The sequence below is a fragment of the Ostrea edulis genome, chromosome 3, assembly GCF_947568905.1.
Source record: "Ostrea edulis chromosome 3, xbOstEdul1.1, whole genome shotgun sequence".
Classification (NCBI taxonomy): Eukaryota; Metazoa; Mollusca; class Bivalvia; order Ostreida; family Ostreidae; genus Ostrea; species Ostrea edulis.
In genome coordinates, this window is record NC_079166.1 from 31,305,157 (window position 1) to 31,320,467 (window position 15,311).

The 15,311-nt window shown below is 35.8% G+C and overlaps 1 protein-coding gene across 1 annotated transcript in view; it reads right to left on the bottom strand.

Moving 5' to 3' along the window:
- LOC125676865 (uncharacterized) overlaps positions 1-15,311 on the bottom strand; it is a 122,478-nt gene that overhangs the window by 71,766 nt on the left and 35,401 nt on the right. Inside the window, exon 6 of the mRNA XM_056160460.1 lies at positions 7,976-8,518. Coding sequence (XP_056016435.1) covers positions 7,976-8,518 — 543 coding nt within the window. The remainder of the gene's footprint in view (positions 1-7,975; positions 8,519-15,311) is intronic.

The window sequence follows — 15,311 nt, forward strand, 5'->3', positions numbered from 1 at the left end:
GCTTCTTAAAATATTAAACCCTGGAGTCCGATGGGCCTGTAAATGTTTTCTTATATGTTCTGTATATATTACAAATAAAGCGTGAGATTGACTCAGACTAAATGTCATGACTTAGTAGTCAAATTTCGCATAGAAAAATTATCAACCATGCTGCCTTTTCTGAAGTATAGGGAGGGGGTTCGTCCGGGAAATTCAAAACCACCCAAGCGTATTTCACAATCACAACCATCCGATAAAAAAACCAAAAAAAAACCTGTCGTACGAGGAGAAAAAAACGAAAATTCATGCCCCATTGGACCGAGGGCAGTGTTCAAAATTAACCATAGACCGAGTATATGTCAAATGGCACTGGTCTATGCCAACTGTAATTGAGATAGACCAAATTGTCTATGCCAATTTTCTAGATTTAAAGCAATAAAGTTATCCAAGAGGGCCTTGCATGGTCAGTCGACGTCTGATAAACATTATGAGGAAAGGATGATATTACAGAAATGGAAAGAAAATACACTTTCTAAGTATATTAGAAGTAAATGAAAATGTTTTAAATTTGTGTTATTATTTTTTCAATGTTGTGGTCTATGCCAATTCGATGAGGTACGTCTAAGTCATCTTATTTTGGCATAGACCTGTGGTCTATACCAAGTTTTAAACCAATTTCGAACACTGCGAGGGTAGGCCTTGGCTAACATTTAAAAAATGTTTTGTACGTGGTGTATACAAAACAGAGTTGAACATGAGCTGCTGATGTATCTGCGAGATTAATCAGTCTATGCGAAAGACATCGGACCGTCGGACCTGACCGATGTGCAGTGCCTCAGGTCCGATGCATCATTTTTTACACCGGACCGGAATGTCAGATGTCTCAATGTCCGGTTTTGAGCTTTACTATCTTGATGCGGAGTTTGTTATAAGTAAAAAAAATAGCACACATCCAAATACGTAAATGAATTGATTAAAACCGCATGGACTGTCTAAAGTATTATACGGGAAGGATTCCTGGAATAGTATTACTAGTATAATAAATAAGATTCCCTTGGTTTTGCATTTTCACGTGTTTCACTTTTTTACATTAGGTTTTTCGGTCTGACAAAATTTGGTTCGGTCCGGTGTGTTCATTGATTACACTGGACCGAATGTCCTGTGTGGTCCAAAAACTTTCGCATATACTGGATTAATGTTGAAAAATAATATAATCCTTTTAATGTCAGTTGTTCTTTAACTATGATCATCTTGACCTGTATTTTCCTACAGTAAAAGAACTGTGCATGTGTCTATAGAGTAGAATCAGCAAATAACAAGAGATCAAATTAGAAAATAAACATTTTGGGCCTGCAAAATATTGTTCGGGCTTGCACAATTATTATACTGGGAGGCCCGAAGGGCCTGTGCTTTACAAAGTTTTTCGTGAAGACTGGTAACAGGATCAAGAAATCATGGTTTCGAGCCATGCTTGTACTTTATTTAGGGTGAAAATGTAGGTAGTGAGGTGAATGCTCCATCATCATATTTAGCATTCAAAAGAGAAAGTTGCTGCTCTTTCAGATGAGACCTTTAAACACCACATGCATGCGTCTAAATGTGTGGCACTTCATACTACTGAAATATTCTCTACAGGTATTATACTAAAATCAAACATACACATACATGTATATTCATATACATGTTAAAAATCTTAATTATCATTTTAGAATTTTCTTCTTCTGACAAAATGATGCGCAAGTACATAAATGGAAGCTATGCCACTATATGTCATGACACTGTACAGCTTGATCAGTTGATACATCACATAAACAGTCACAGATGTAAACAATCAAGAAAAACTTAGTACACAACATCACCCCTTAATTTTGAATTGTAGCTGAAGATCATTCTGCCAAGATCGAAATGCAGCTTGGCAATGATTAGCGAGGGTTATATTATTCTTAAAAAGTAGATTGAAATCAAAATTTAACTGCCAAAGTTATCAGGAGACAATAATCCATACATGGTTCGAATTTCCTCCACTGCCACCTAAAGTGCACGTGTAAACAACGCGTGTGACATGCACCACACCCCGACAGGCTACATTGTAAACAAGTAAAATGCATTCAGAGTAATAGTTTTACATATGATATTCTGTTTGGTTTATAGTCTTAGTAGCTACATACCTATGCGGTACACCTGTACCATGTACGTACTGCAAACAGTGCGGCGTAATGTACATTTGCATCCTCGGGGATTTCAACCCGGACAAAGTGGAACATGCCAATCCGAATACATATATATATCTTTCGTTTTTATTTTTGCATTTTATTTATTTATTTATTTATGTCATGGCGTTGGGAAAAAAACTTCAAAGTAGGGAGACAGATGAAAAGGGGGATACGGTCCAATCATCCAAAAAAAAGTCCCGTGTGGAGGGGTGGGGGTGGGGTAGATTCCTAAGGACTTGGCGCATATCTATTTGTTTTTAAATGTGAAATTCTATCCAAAATCAATATGAATTTTTAGTATACAGAGTACATTAACTGCAAAGATTAAATTTTAGAAAAAAACCCAAACAGTTCACGTACTAGATATATCACTTTCATCATCGGAATTTTCAGTAACTCGGGTACTCTGTCGCTTGTACATAACACGATCGGTATGAAACACCATTTAATCAGTCTATCTAATAAAAAACTCATTGTTAATATGCAAACATTTTCTTTCAACCGTGTTTACTTACCTCAGATGGGCCAACTTCTTTCCCTGGAAAACTCCATTATGATGACATCACAAATTACGTCATTCAAAACAGAGCATGCGCACTTCGAAAGTGTGTAAGCCATGCTCGCAAGGAAAAAAGATGGACGAGTGCTAAATCTTTACACACCTGTTACACACATCTCTTAAATCCTGTTAAGTAAACACTTCAGGATTTTGATGGTAGATGAACTATTTAATGATTTTATGCTGATTTTTATAAAAATCCAACTGAACACCACCATTTTCGTGTTCCTTTGACCGACCCCGTGTTGATTTACACGTGTGCCTTCTTATTCACTGGTTCAATTGACAGGGCTTACAAACACACACACACACACACACACACACACACACACACACACACACACACACACACACACACATATATATATATATATATACATATAGGTAAAAAAATTAAATAAAATTTGACAACACGTTGTAAAAGGTAAGCGCTTTCATTTATAAAAAATATTCAGACGTTTTACATTATGAAAACAAATTATGTTGTTATGACTATAACAATATAATGACGTCACAATAAAGATGGAGTCATTTGGAGCGTATTATTGTGACGTAATACAAAGAATTTACATTAACCTTAAGCGAGGTCTAAATGAGCGAATGAAATATTTTTCTTTGTCTCTCCTTTCCACTAAATTGTCCGTGGAAATTTGTAAAAAGGAAAAATGTTAAAATGTCCATTTCCACACATGTCTTAATGTTCACTCAGTTATATTTTACGGTATTGCAGTACTTGAATGTGTTGCTTATGTACACGAATTCTGGCTCTAAGAGTTGTTGCTGTCTCTCCGATATAGATTTGTCTACATCCGCTACATGTAATAACATATATTAAATTCTTAGAGTCATAAGACATATCCGCATTTACAGTGAATTCGTTTCCGTTGAAATTGAAAGTTTGTCCCTCCTTTATATATGGACAGGTTCCACACCGGGGATCTTTGCATCTGTTGACTCGGGAATCAGATTTTCTATGCAATTTGGATGGACGGGGATATTTTTGGTTGTCTTTTACTGTTAATGAATTTGTAATTTCAGAGGACATTTGTCATTTTTTCATCTGATTTCAGAATATTAAGGAGTCATATTCATTTTTTGGTTACGAATGGTTACAAATGGTAATATTTTGGAATATACGTGGTTTCGTGGAGACGGGTTAATAAGTTCTTCTCTGTTAAGTGCCTTGGGTTTCTTTATTCCATCATTAATTATATTTATAGGGTATTGTTGTTCTGTCAAGTAAATTTCAAGTTGATGTAAACTCTTTTATCTTATGGCGCATATCCTCCTAGCTAGGTTGTACGGAATAGAACGCTTTGTGTGTCTGGGATGAGATGATGTGTATCCTTACTCTTGTAGTATATGTATGTTGTTAATTTATCATGTTGTTTAGTAACCAGTACATCAAGTAAGGAATTCTCGTCTGGTCGACTGTGAATTTTATATCTGGATCTAGATTATTTAGGATGTCACGAAAAGTTGTCAGATATTCATCACTCTTATTCCAAATAATGAAACAATCATCTAAATATCCAGTGACGTTTGATATTTTCACTAAGTTCTTCGCTGAATTTTTCGTGAATTTGCTCATACATAAGTTCCTCTAAAACTCCGAGCGTTAAAGTAGCGTATGTAGGGGCCATTTTGGTGCCCATAGCGGCGGTACCTTTGACTTGTTGAAAATGTTTGTCATCAAAATTGAAAGTGTTGTTTTTTAAAATTAATTTTCTTGCCTCTATTAGAAATTCTTTAGTAAAACGGCTATCAATTTTTTCTCCGTGTTTGTAGATCCAGAAATGTAATGCCTGGAGTCCAAGTGTGCTGGTTATGTTGGAATATAAATTTACGACATCCAGAGTAACCAATTTATCATTAATCCCCACATTGTTAGGTAGATGCCGTAAAAAGTCCAGATCATCACGAACATAACTTTTGACTTCAAAGCACAAAGGTTTGAGAACAATATCTGAAAGGTTGCCAAGACATTGAGTCGGCACTAAAGGTCCTCCTAAAATTGGACGGAAGGAATGTGAGATCCGTACACACAAACACACACACACACACACACACACACACACACACACACACACACACACACACACACACACACACACACACACACACATATATATATAGTTTGCAAAAAGAATTCAGTATTTGATACAGTAAATACATCCAATAACACAACATTTCACTGTTAGCGCTTTCGGCTTTAATGCCTCTTCAGACAGTTATAAAATGAAATTATATTGCTAAATATATTGCTTAGCAATATAATTTCATTTTATAACTGTCTGAATAGGCATTAAAGCGGAACGCGCTAACAGTGAAATGTTATTCGAGTTTTGTGTTTCTTGACTTTTATTATTGGATATATATATATATATATATATATACAGACCCTGAAACGTGCTACTACACCTTAAAAACGAACCGAACCGTTCCGTGCAAGAAACGAACCGTACCGTTCAAGAAACGTATCGTACCGTGCAAAAAACGAACCGTACCGTTCAAGAAATGTACCGTCCCTTTCAAGAAACGAACCGTATCGTTCAAAAAGCGTACCGTACCGTGCAGAAAGCATGCAGGATAATATTATGCAAACCCCGCCCCCAAAAGCCCGAAAGCGTACCGTACCGTGCAGAAAGCGTGCAATTTATGTCACGTGACCCACTTTTTCAGCCACAGTATATTATTTTCACAATTTTCAGTGATCAAAAATAAAGTCAGAGAAATGAAAATCGGACTTCGCGTGATAAAGGATAGGAATATATATGTATTATCATCATTTTATTTGATTCAAAGACAAATGCAACAGATATCTAACATTATTAATTATGAATGACTGAATGCTGACAAAAAATAACGTACAAACTTCACGTGCAGATATCCTGGATCTTTCATAATGCCGTTGATAAATCACAATAAATGTGAAGTGCAGAAAATAATCATTGTGTCATTTGCGACTTTAGTGTATTCAAAACAAAATTCACTTCTTCTTAAAAACTTTTCCAATTTAGGCACTGTAATTCATATCCGGAAACTTAATACGCTTTGTTTTTACACTTACGCACGCCCATATCGGGGAGCAGTTCATGTAACAACTTTTTATAAAATCGTAAATTAATAAATGTCTGATGAGAAATGAAAAACAAATTGAAACGTAATAACAACCATTAAGACTTAGACTTAAGCAAATTCTAAAAACTTGTATTCATAATTTTTATGTACGTTATCAATATGGAATTATTCCATCGAAGTAATCAAAAATAACGTCTCATTTCCCCATGTGCACATTCTAACACAACCACAAATCCTGCAGCCGATAATCAAAGAGCCGAATAAGACCGATCGAGTGAAAACAAACTATCGAAACGTACAATTTATACGAAGTCAAAGCGTTCAGGCCACGCCCACCTCATTAATAAAACGTGCAAACCGTTCACAAAGCGTGCAGCTATTTTTAGCAAACCGTACCGTGCAAGAAGAGAACCGTACCGTTCAAGAAGCGTACCGTACCGTGCAAGAAACGAACCGTACCGTTCAAGAAACGAACCGTACCGTTCAGAAAACGAACCGTACCGTTCATAAAGCGTACCGAACCGTACCGTGCAACTGGTGTAGTAGCACGTTTCAGGGTCTGTGTATATATATATATATATATATATATATATATATATATGACCATGGTACAAACTCTCTACACCATCGTCAGTAAACACGCTTTACAATAAAACTACAATTGTTTCACTCAGTACAACAGTGTATCACTCTTGCTATCAATGTAGATTATTGATACTTGTCGTTTTTCGTGTTGATTGTTTATGTAATATATGTCTCTTGATAAGGACGCGGGTTGCGTCGAAAATTTGAGTTTTAAATAACCAACAGGGTCGTGGCCTTTTCAGTGCTTTTATATATGCATGTATATAAGTCCATATATATATATATATATATATATATATATATATATATATATATGGGATGCCAATGAATATTCGATGAATTGATATTCGAATATGTAATTAAGAATCGAATATTCGGTTGTACAGATATAACCGTATATACATGGACATCTCGAGCTACAGAAAGCTACCTTATGATTACCGAGCACACTATTATAGAAGAACGGGAAATAGAAGCCAGTGTGATATGTACATGTTCGATGCGAGAGAGTAACACTGGCATTACTATTGCGTGTAAGATAAAAAAAGTTTTAAAAGAATTTGGTTTGTGAAGCAAATTTGACGTTTGTGTGCTCGATGATAGTTGAAACATGGAAAAGGTGGGTATGCTAATCCCAGAGTGGGAGGTCATGTTGTGTTTTAGTCATACTTTACAGCTATGCATAAAACTGGCCCCTGAAATACAGAATGTGGCCAAATCTCTTTCAAAGTGTCAGAAACTCATTGGTCTTGCTGCTTGTTAGACGATCGATTCATCAATTGGAGCTTCGATCAAACTTCTCCTTTTATGCTTTATCTATATTTTCTAACAACCAATACATTGATATAAAGTATTGAAAATATATTGTACAGTGTTTCTCTAACGAAGTATAGAGGTTTAACTTTCACATACCTATGCAATACGTGTACTCTCTCTCTCTCTCTCTCTCTCTCTCTCTCTCTCTCTCTTTCTCTTTCTCTCTCTCTCTCGCCACCGAAATAGCAATGGACCCTTAAATAAGAATGTACTGCCCTTAGTGAAAAAAATATTGCCTATACAGTCGAGCAGTATAGCGCGCTGTCCAAAAGCTCCTGGGAGATTTGGTTCCGCCAAGGGCAGAAATGGGTATCCAAATAAGATAAAACAGTTAAGATTCTTTAATACAGCCTATCATTCGGCCAAATGCTGTCGGACGTGTTTCATTCCCATTATTAGGCCGTTCTTTACTCACTGATTTGACTACGGATAACTCCGTTTACCTAATCAATATACATGACTCAAAGCGGGTATAACACGGGGATGCTTCTTACTCTGAGACACCTGATCCAACCTCTGGTATATCCAGAAGTCCGTGTTTGTCTAACTCTAAATTATGTATTCCTTGTAAGAGTTGTGAGATTGATCACTGTTCATTTTATTCACCATTCATTCACCTTTCCGTGTACAGAATATCTATCCAATAAACAATACAGTTTGATGTAACAATGACTGATCAGGCAATTCATTTTAGACCCCAAAATATTTGAAAAGATTCAGCTAACAATTACTAATATCTTACATGTTTGCGATATCTTCAACTGTATAGGAGCGTAATCATGAAACAACCCCATCTCCATAACGATGTCATACATCCCCATTGCTTTGGCATGAAGTACAGCAAATATTCTTAATTTTTCTATCAGCAAATCTTCTAAGAATCTTGGAATATATATGCATCCTTCGTCGGTATGGTTGCAAAATCTCCAAAATGCGCAATACTCTATAACCGAATCTTCAGAGGTCATCATTAGATATGATTCGTAGTCCTTGTCGGTTTTGAGACAGTAAATTGCAAACTCAGCCATGACCTTATGTTTGATATTTTCCGACTTAAAGGTAATCCTTTGTCCAGTCTTTCTGAGTATGGCCAATTTCCCGACTAAATCGTTGATAGTTTCTAGATCTTCAAGTTCGGGTCCTACTTCTGTCATACAAAATTTCTCTCTTACCTCCGCGAGTTTTCTTCTCCAGTTATCGTTTTCAAGAGTAATGCTGTAACCACTTGACAACAAGATAGAAAATAGAATACTCCGTGCGCTTATGGGAATGTCGGGGTTTGCCTCTGCAAAGAAAAGATCATAGAATTAACTAAATATATTTAATTTCCGATGATAGTTAAAGTAAAGTTATCCAACCATGTATACGTACATACGCTTATAAAATTAGTAAAAACCAGATGTTCAGCATGGTAGTCTTCACACAATTAAAAAGTGCTTGATACTGAGACCAAGAAAATCATCGCGCTCCAAATCAAACAGCCTCACATCTGGTCGGTGCGGGTTCGAATCCCGCTCGCGTGGTAAGTGAAAAAGTTTCCCAGTTCACTTTCGGAAGGTAGGTGGTCTCTTCCCAGGTACATTGTATCTGGGTTCTTTCTTGCACCAACAACAAAACTGGGCGCCACCAGATAACTGAAATATTGTTGAGTGTGGCGGAAAACACAAACAATCAATAAATCTTCAGCTGGTTTTCAATGTAGTTTTACTGTGGTGCCATATGGATTTGTATTACAAAATCTACTTTGTTTTGAGCCCTGTCGACGAAATATATTTGCATCTGAGGTATGTTTTCTGGAAGGCACTTCTAGGTAGAATGAGCTTTTCTAACACTCGGTCTCCACTTTTATGGCCAGCAAAATTTCTAGAATATTCTATTGCATCATGGAAAAGTAAGCTTTTCTGGAAAATCCAATTACATTATAGAAAAATCCGATTTTCTGGATAAACATATTGTATCATGAAAAAATTGTGTTCTAGAAGATGTTCTGGACATGTCGCAAGTATGACGTAATAATGGGACTACCCGTGAACTTAGTATATTTACCTCATTGAACTCGCTAATATTCATATCTAAAACGTTTAGTATTTCCTTCATTTCTCCATCGATACTGACTTCTATTTTATTTCACTATCTGATTGTGGGAATGAAAAGGATTGTTCGCATTATCCCCGTTAAATACAGCGTTTTCCATAAGACAAAACCCAAGACGATCAGTTTTGTCATTTGTGATTTTTGATTGGGTATTGATGGAATCGTGAAAGTATTCACTTACATTCATCTCATAGGACATTAAGCCGTATGAGTACTCAGTTGTTCATTGATTGGATTGATGATCGTAGGAGTCGGCTTGACTTCTCTAACCCACATGATCATACTTTGAATTACCACTTTGACGCTACTTCCCGCATAGGTCATCATGTAGAATACGGAACTTTCGGGAGGTGTCGGAACGACCGATTGCAATTGACTTTTATACACCACAGTCACGTGATAATAGCCAATTGTAGGGCAAAGTTGACATCTATACAAATGATATTTCGCTAGCCGACGGTCTGTAAAGAGCTATGCACAGTTCTACGATGACGATTAAAGTCACTACTGGTGCTTAGTACCTAGTTGTAAATGAGATGGAAGGGGAAATGCGCATTTAGACGCGTATCATTGGATGCAAGGCGTGAAGTTTTACCTATATCCTCAGGATATTCCCTAGATTTATTTCCCTCGCCAAACCACATAATTCAATCAAACGCATTTTCCTATAAAAATGGTTGTAGCGATTCCTTTCTTTCAAAGGTAGCATTTAAATGCAGGAATTTGATAGCAATTGAAGTATTCCATGCTTGTTTATTTACTTGTTATTGTAATCCGGAAGTGATATGACCTACAAATTACGTTCAACGCGCGATAAAAGTCAGAGTGAATCCGTATCTCGAAAGTCCCGTATTGGGATCTGGCTCAATTGAATCTGAGACGCATATCTACCTCATTAAGCAGATGTATCTTTTACCGAAAACAATTCAGATGTAATCGATCCATCAATATGATTCCCTTACTCTTGTCTATTTTCTCGTGATGTTTACTCACCCCACATCCTTGGAATCATTTGGAATGACTGGGTTGAGTAGGAGTGCATTGATATTTATTCTATTGCTCACTACATGTACAGTATGTTCAATAAATACCTAAGTACGAAGCAGATGTGGAAGACTCTGTGGTGTCTTTTATTTCTAGTTCATTGGGATATATCGAATATATATATATATATATGAGAAGAATGCAAGCTTGAAAGTTTTGAAATAAGAGTATAAGTCCCTCAAAAATTTTAAGAAAATGAGGACTGGACAACAAAATTGAGGCACTCGCATAGTTGAGGACTCTAATCACCTCCACGACTTAGGATTTTGAGTATAGGGCAAACCCCTACTCTTTCAAAATCGACGATACGTGCCTAGTTATTACATTTTGCGTTGTCACACATGTATATTGGTTGTATAGTGTATAACTGCGATCGTTACCAGGTTTTCCTTCATTTACATCGTGCAAGGAATGGTAAACCATTTTACATTTATCAAAATGCATAATGACCAAATATTGTTTTGATTGATTGATTGATTGTATCTTATTTAACAACTCTCTCGAGAATTTTTCATTCATATGAAGACGTCACCAAGATTGGTAAAGGGCTTCAAATTAGGCCTTTGCTCGGCCCATACGGCCTTTGAGCAGTGAGGGTTCTTTAGCAAGTCACACCCACTGTGACACGGGGCATCCGTTTTTAAGGTTGTGTCCGACACGTGACATTAAAATTAAGGATTATCTCCCTCATGCATAGCTCTTATTCTTGGACGAATTTGGCTTCACTTTTTTAGCACGCTGTTTTTGGCTATATTTAGCTCTAAAACTTCATAGTTATTTTGGATTTCAAACATTTCGGTTGAGTATCACTGAAGAGACATTATTTGTCGAAATGCGCATCTGGTGCATCAAAATTGGTACCGTACAAGTTTTACATTCACACCTGATGACGAGCGTTTGCCGATGTAACTGTCACTACCTGTTTTAACGTCTTAGGCCTGTCGCAGCCGGGATTCGAACCCCGGCCTTCCGCATGCGAGGCGAGCACTCTATCCCTAGGACACCGCGGCGGTTAAAGATAGGTTTTAAACGTAGAATGAAAATTTTTATTCACAAATACTATTGTATAAATATTCAGAAAAATCGCATGCATGCTTTGGAGGGGCATACATGTGTTTTAAAGTTTCTATAACAAGCCATACTGATTACGTTCAGGTATGGGTGTAAATCAGAAATATTTTCATTTCATATATGATCCCACCTCTGGTATATCCAGGGGTCCGTGTTTGCCCAACTATATATTGTATATTGCTTATAGGAGTTATGAGATTGTTCACTGTTCGATATCTTCACATTTCATATACTGAAAACAGATATACAGCTGTATTTCGAAATTTCAAATTGATCTATTTCATAAGATATTAGTATTCACAAATAAAATCCCTGTTGAGGTTTTTGATATGATACAATGTCAATATGATGCATACGTGGGGGATGCACAAGCCAAGGGTATAAAAAGACATTCATTGATTAATCAATATATGTATGGTCAGACGAACGAATGAATAATTGAAATTCCGGATTCATATACTGGTTAAGATATCAATAAAAACAAACTGCATAGTTCTTGTATTTGTAAGCGCTAAGCGCATGTGCAAGCGCTTATTAGGGGCAATCCAGATAACGGAAGTCGCCCGATCAGAGTCCTCTACCGAACAATTATTACCTGACGTCACGGCATAACTAAGGTTATTCGATACTTTGCCAACAATATGAACAATGAAAACTAACACCACAAGTTCGGATTCTTGATACCTTGCATGAAAAAGAAATATATTGCATTCTTATTAGTGTTTATAACGAGGAAAAATTATCAAACAATTGCAAGTACATTGTAAACAATCTGACAAGTGCATGGTAAACAATCTATAAATATTGTCTGACGTCAGAGTATCAGATGGGAATATGGGGGATCTCATTCATTTAACAAAGGTGTTTCATGATGCATGTAAAATTTGTTCAAGGAGGAAAACAGTTCATTCCTAAAATGAAAGTTTATTCTATTTATGCATAATTATTCTTGTATACAACTAAAAATTCAGTTTCCTGTGGTGATAACTTGCAAAGATGATTAAACAATCGTATGTACATCGTAAATAATGAAACATTCCACGAGAATTACGTACCAGATGAGAGGCCGTGTGGTCAAACATTGGACAATCTCATTCATTCAATAAGGGAGTTTTGTGACACATGCGTATAAAAAACTTGAAAATAGGAAAACAGTCTCCGTCTTAAATGAAAGTGTTTCTTATTTATACACCGTTCTTTTCCTATATAGAATTAAACATTCAATTTCTTATAATGTTACACAAATACAGAATGTGAAGATTTGAACTGCTTGTCCCCTATCTGGACGAGGTCATTCATGACATGAAAGCTAAAGAGATGGTACAGGTAAAGCAAGTTTGTTTCAAGTCACGGGGAAGTCAGGCAGAAATGCATTTGTTTTCCAAGTTAGAAACTGGCTGTAGATTTCCCTATGATTTCATATCGTTGTTCCTCGCTCGAATATGTTTATTATTACGTGATAGTCAAAATATATTGTTTTTCACAAGCAATACCCTACAGATAAATATTGGGGAAATACGGGGTTGTCACTAAAGCAAGAATATGCGTCTTAGACACAGACAATTGATTGAGGACGCAGGGGTGTCTAGGACGCGAGTAAAAAGCAGACTAAAATCCAATTTTACTCGAAACTTTGTTATTTGTGCATTAATTGAAAAACAAAAGCACAAATGGAAAAATCCAGGTGTTATGTTACGCTCTAGTGAACCGATTTACCGCACAGAAATCTATTTGAAAACATACACATGACACGAATCTTGTTGACATAATAAGGAATTGTGAGTACTCTATCTTACTTGTAACTCAACAACAGATATTCAAAATTTTGGTTGACCATTAGAAATGCTTTAATTAAATTTTGTAAAAAAAAAAAAAAAAAAATGAAGAATAAAATTGTAAAATTTTCTGCTCAAATCGTGTCCATGCCATCTTAAGTAAATAGTGTTTTCTTGAATTTTACAGGATAATGCTTTTGGATGTTGTTGGTATATCCCCTTGCAATTGTAACATGAACTGTACAACTTTCATGTTAACAAATGAGTTCTTTCCACTCTTGTTTAAAATCAGCGTTCACTTTTTTACAAGTATTTTGACCATCTCTCTTTTGTTTGGATTCACATTTTGGTAACCTGATTTTGAATTGAAACCAATCTCATTATTGATTACAAAAAATATTAAGCCTACTTTCATAGTTTTACATGTTTTAATTGCTACCGGTAATTATTCACTAAACACTGTAGTATAAGTCATAAAGATGTACACTTCAGATTCCTTCATTATCATGATGGTGTGTTTTGACATGAATATTTGTAGCACTTGCTTTTTGGTATATGTGAGTAATATGTGTATTTTTCTTTCTGTTGTTTTTCTTCAGTTCTTTGTCCCTCTTCACTTCCTTGCTTGACAAATATCAAACTATAGATTAATTAATGTTTCAGTCATCAATAAATTAGAACATATCAGTTAATTAGTTATTAGTTGTGAACTTCATATTTGTTAGAAAAAAGCAATTGCATAGTCATGTAGAGCAGGAAGACCTTTGCTAAATTTATAAATTTCATGATCTTCAGGATAGAGGTTCTGACTGCAGGGTGGGACCAAATTTGGTAGCTAGTCTTTATGTGTAAAACGTTTCAATAGCATCTTCTTTAACGCTATTGATAACAAAATGAAGACCAAAAGAGATATTTAAAAGGAGCAGGAAACCCTTTACTACATTGTAAATTTCATGATCCCAAGGGTAGAGTTTTGGTTCCCGTTAAAGATGTAAATAAATAGCAACGCGGTATTGCACGTGTGTAAATGTAAACTGGCATGCGTACTGGGAGTGGGAGGTGGACAATTTGTACATTTTTCTTTTTATAGTTTTTCAACATCATAATGGAGCATATGAAATTAGCGTATTTGAAACACTTTTTGATTCGCTGTTTGCATACAGCACAGTGAGGATTGCACCAGGCAGTTCCATAAAACACTGTGTTGGGGAGGAAAGTTTTATTTGCAGGATGTGTTTCATTAGTGTGAAAAAAATATTACAAATAAATATTTATTCTGAAATATGTTCCACTGCTACATGTATATGATTCACCAGTACCGAGTACGATTATTAAATGTGTTGTGTGTCTGAAAACGACAATAAAAATTCACATAAAAAAGCTAGAAAGTAGACATTTTGCTGTTATGAAAACGAAGTAGACAAAGAAATTGAAAAACAAATTAACAAATAATTTTTAAAATAAATAATATTATTATACCTCAGTATGAGAATTCTATGCAACACGTAATCTGATTGGTTTAGACAGTCACGTGCCAGGGATGACAAAACTTCATAATTTCCTCTCAAACCTCATATCTCCCTATCATATTTACCCCTTGGGCAGTCTCATGCATTTTCCATATGATTAACGTCAAGGTAGACGAAGTGTATTGTTACGTCACAATAAGTCCGAGTCATTCTACTTTCATAGTTCGTAAGGCACAAAATATGCGGGTCTCTGATACTCAGTTAAATTGCTTAGTTTTGGTTGATACAAAAATAAGCAAGTAAATCAGCATTCAAGAAAAATGAAAACACAAAAACTGGTTATCATATCACTGTATTTCGTAGTTTGTAGCTTCTACCGTAATACGTTGACGGCGCGGTGTTACCGTTAGGGCGATCTCAGCTACATACAATGTATAGATGAGCGGACTTCAATTTCAAATGCATTTTTGTAGTCTTGCTTTGTTTCGGTATAATAAACAATTTATTGCATGATAGTGAGGGAGATTTGAAGATTTATTCATTCAAGAAAAATCATATTCCCCTCGGGCGTTGCTCTCGGGAAATAAAATTTTTCTTGGGTGAATAAATCTTGATATCTCCCTCA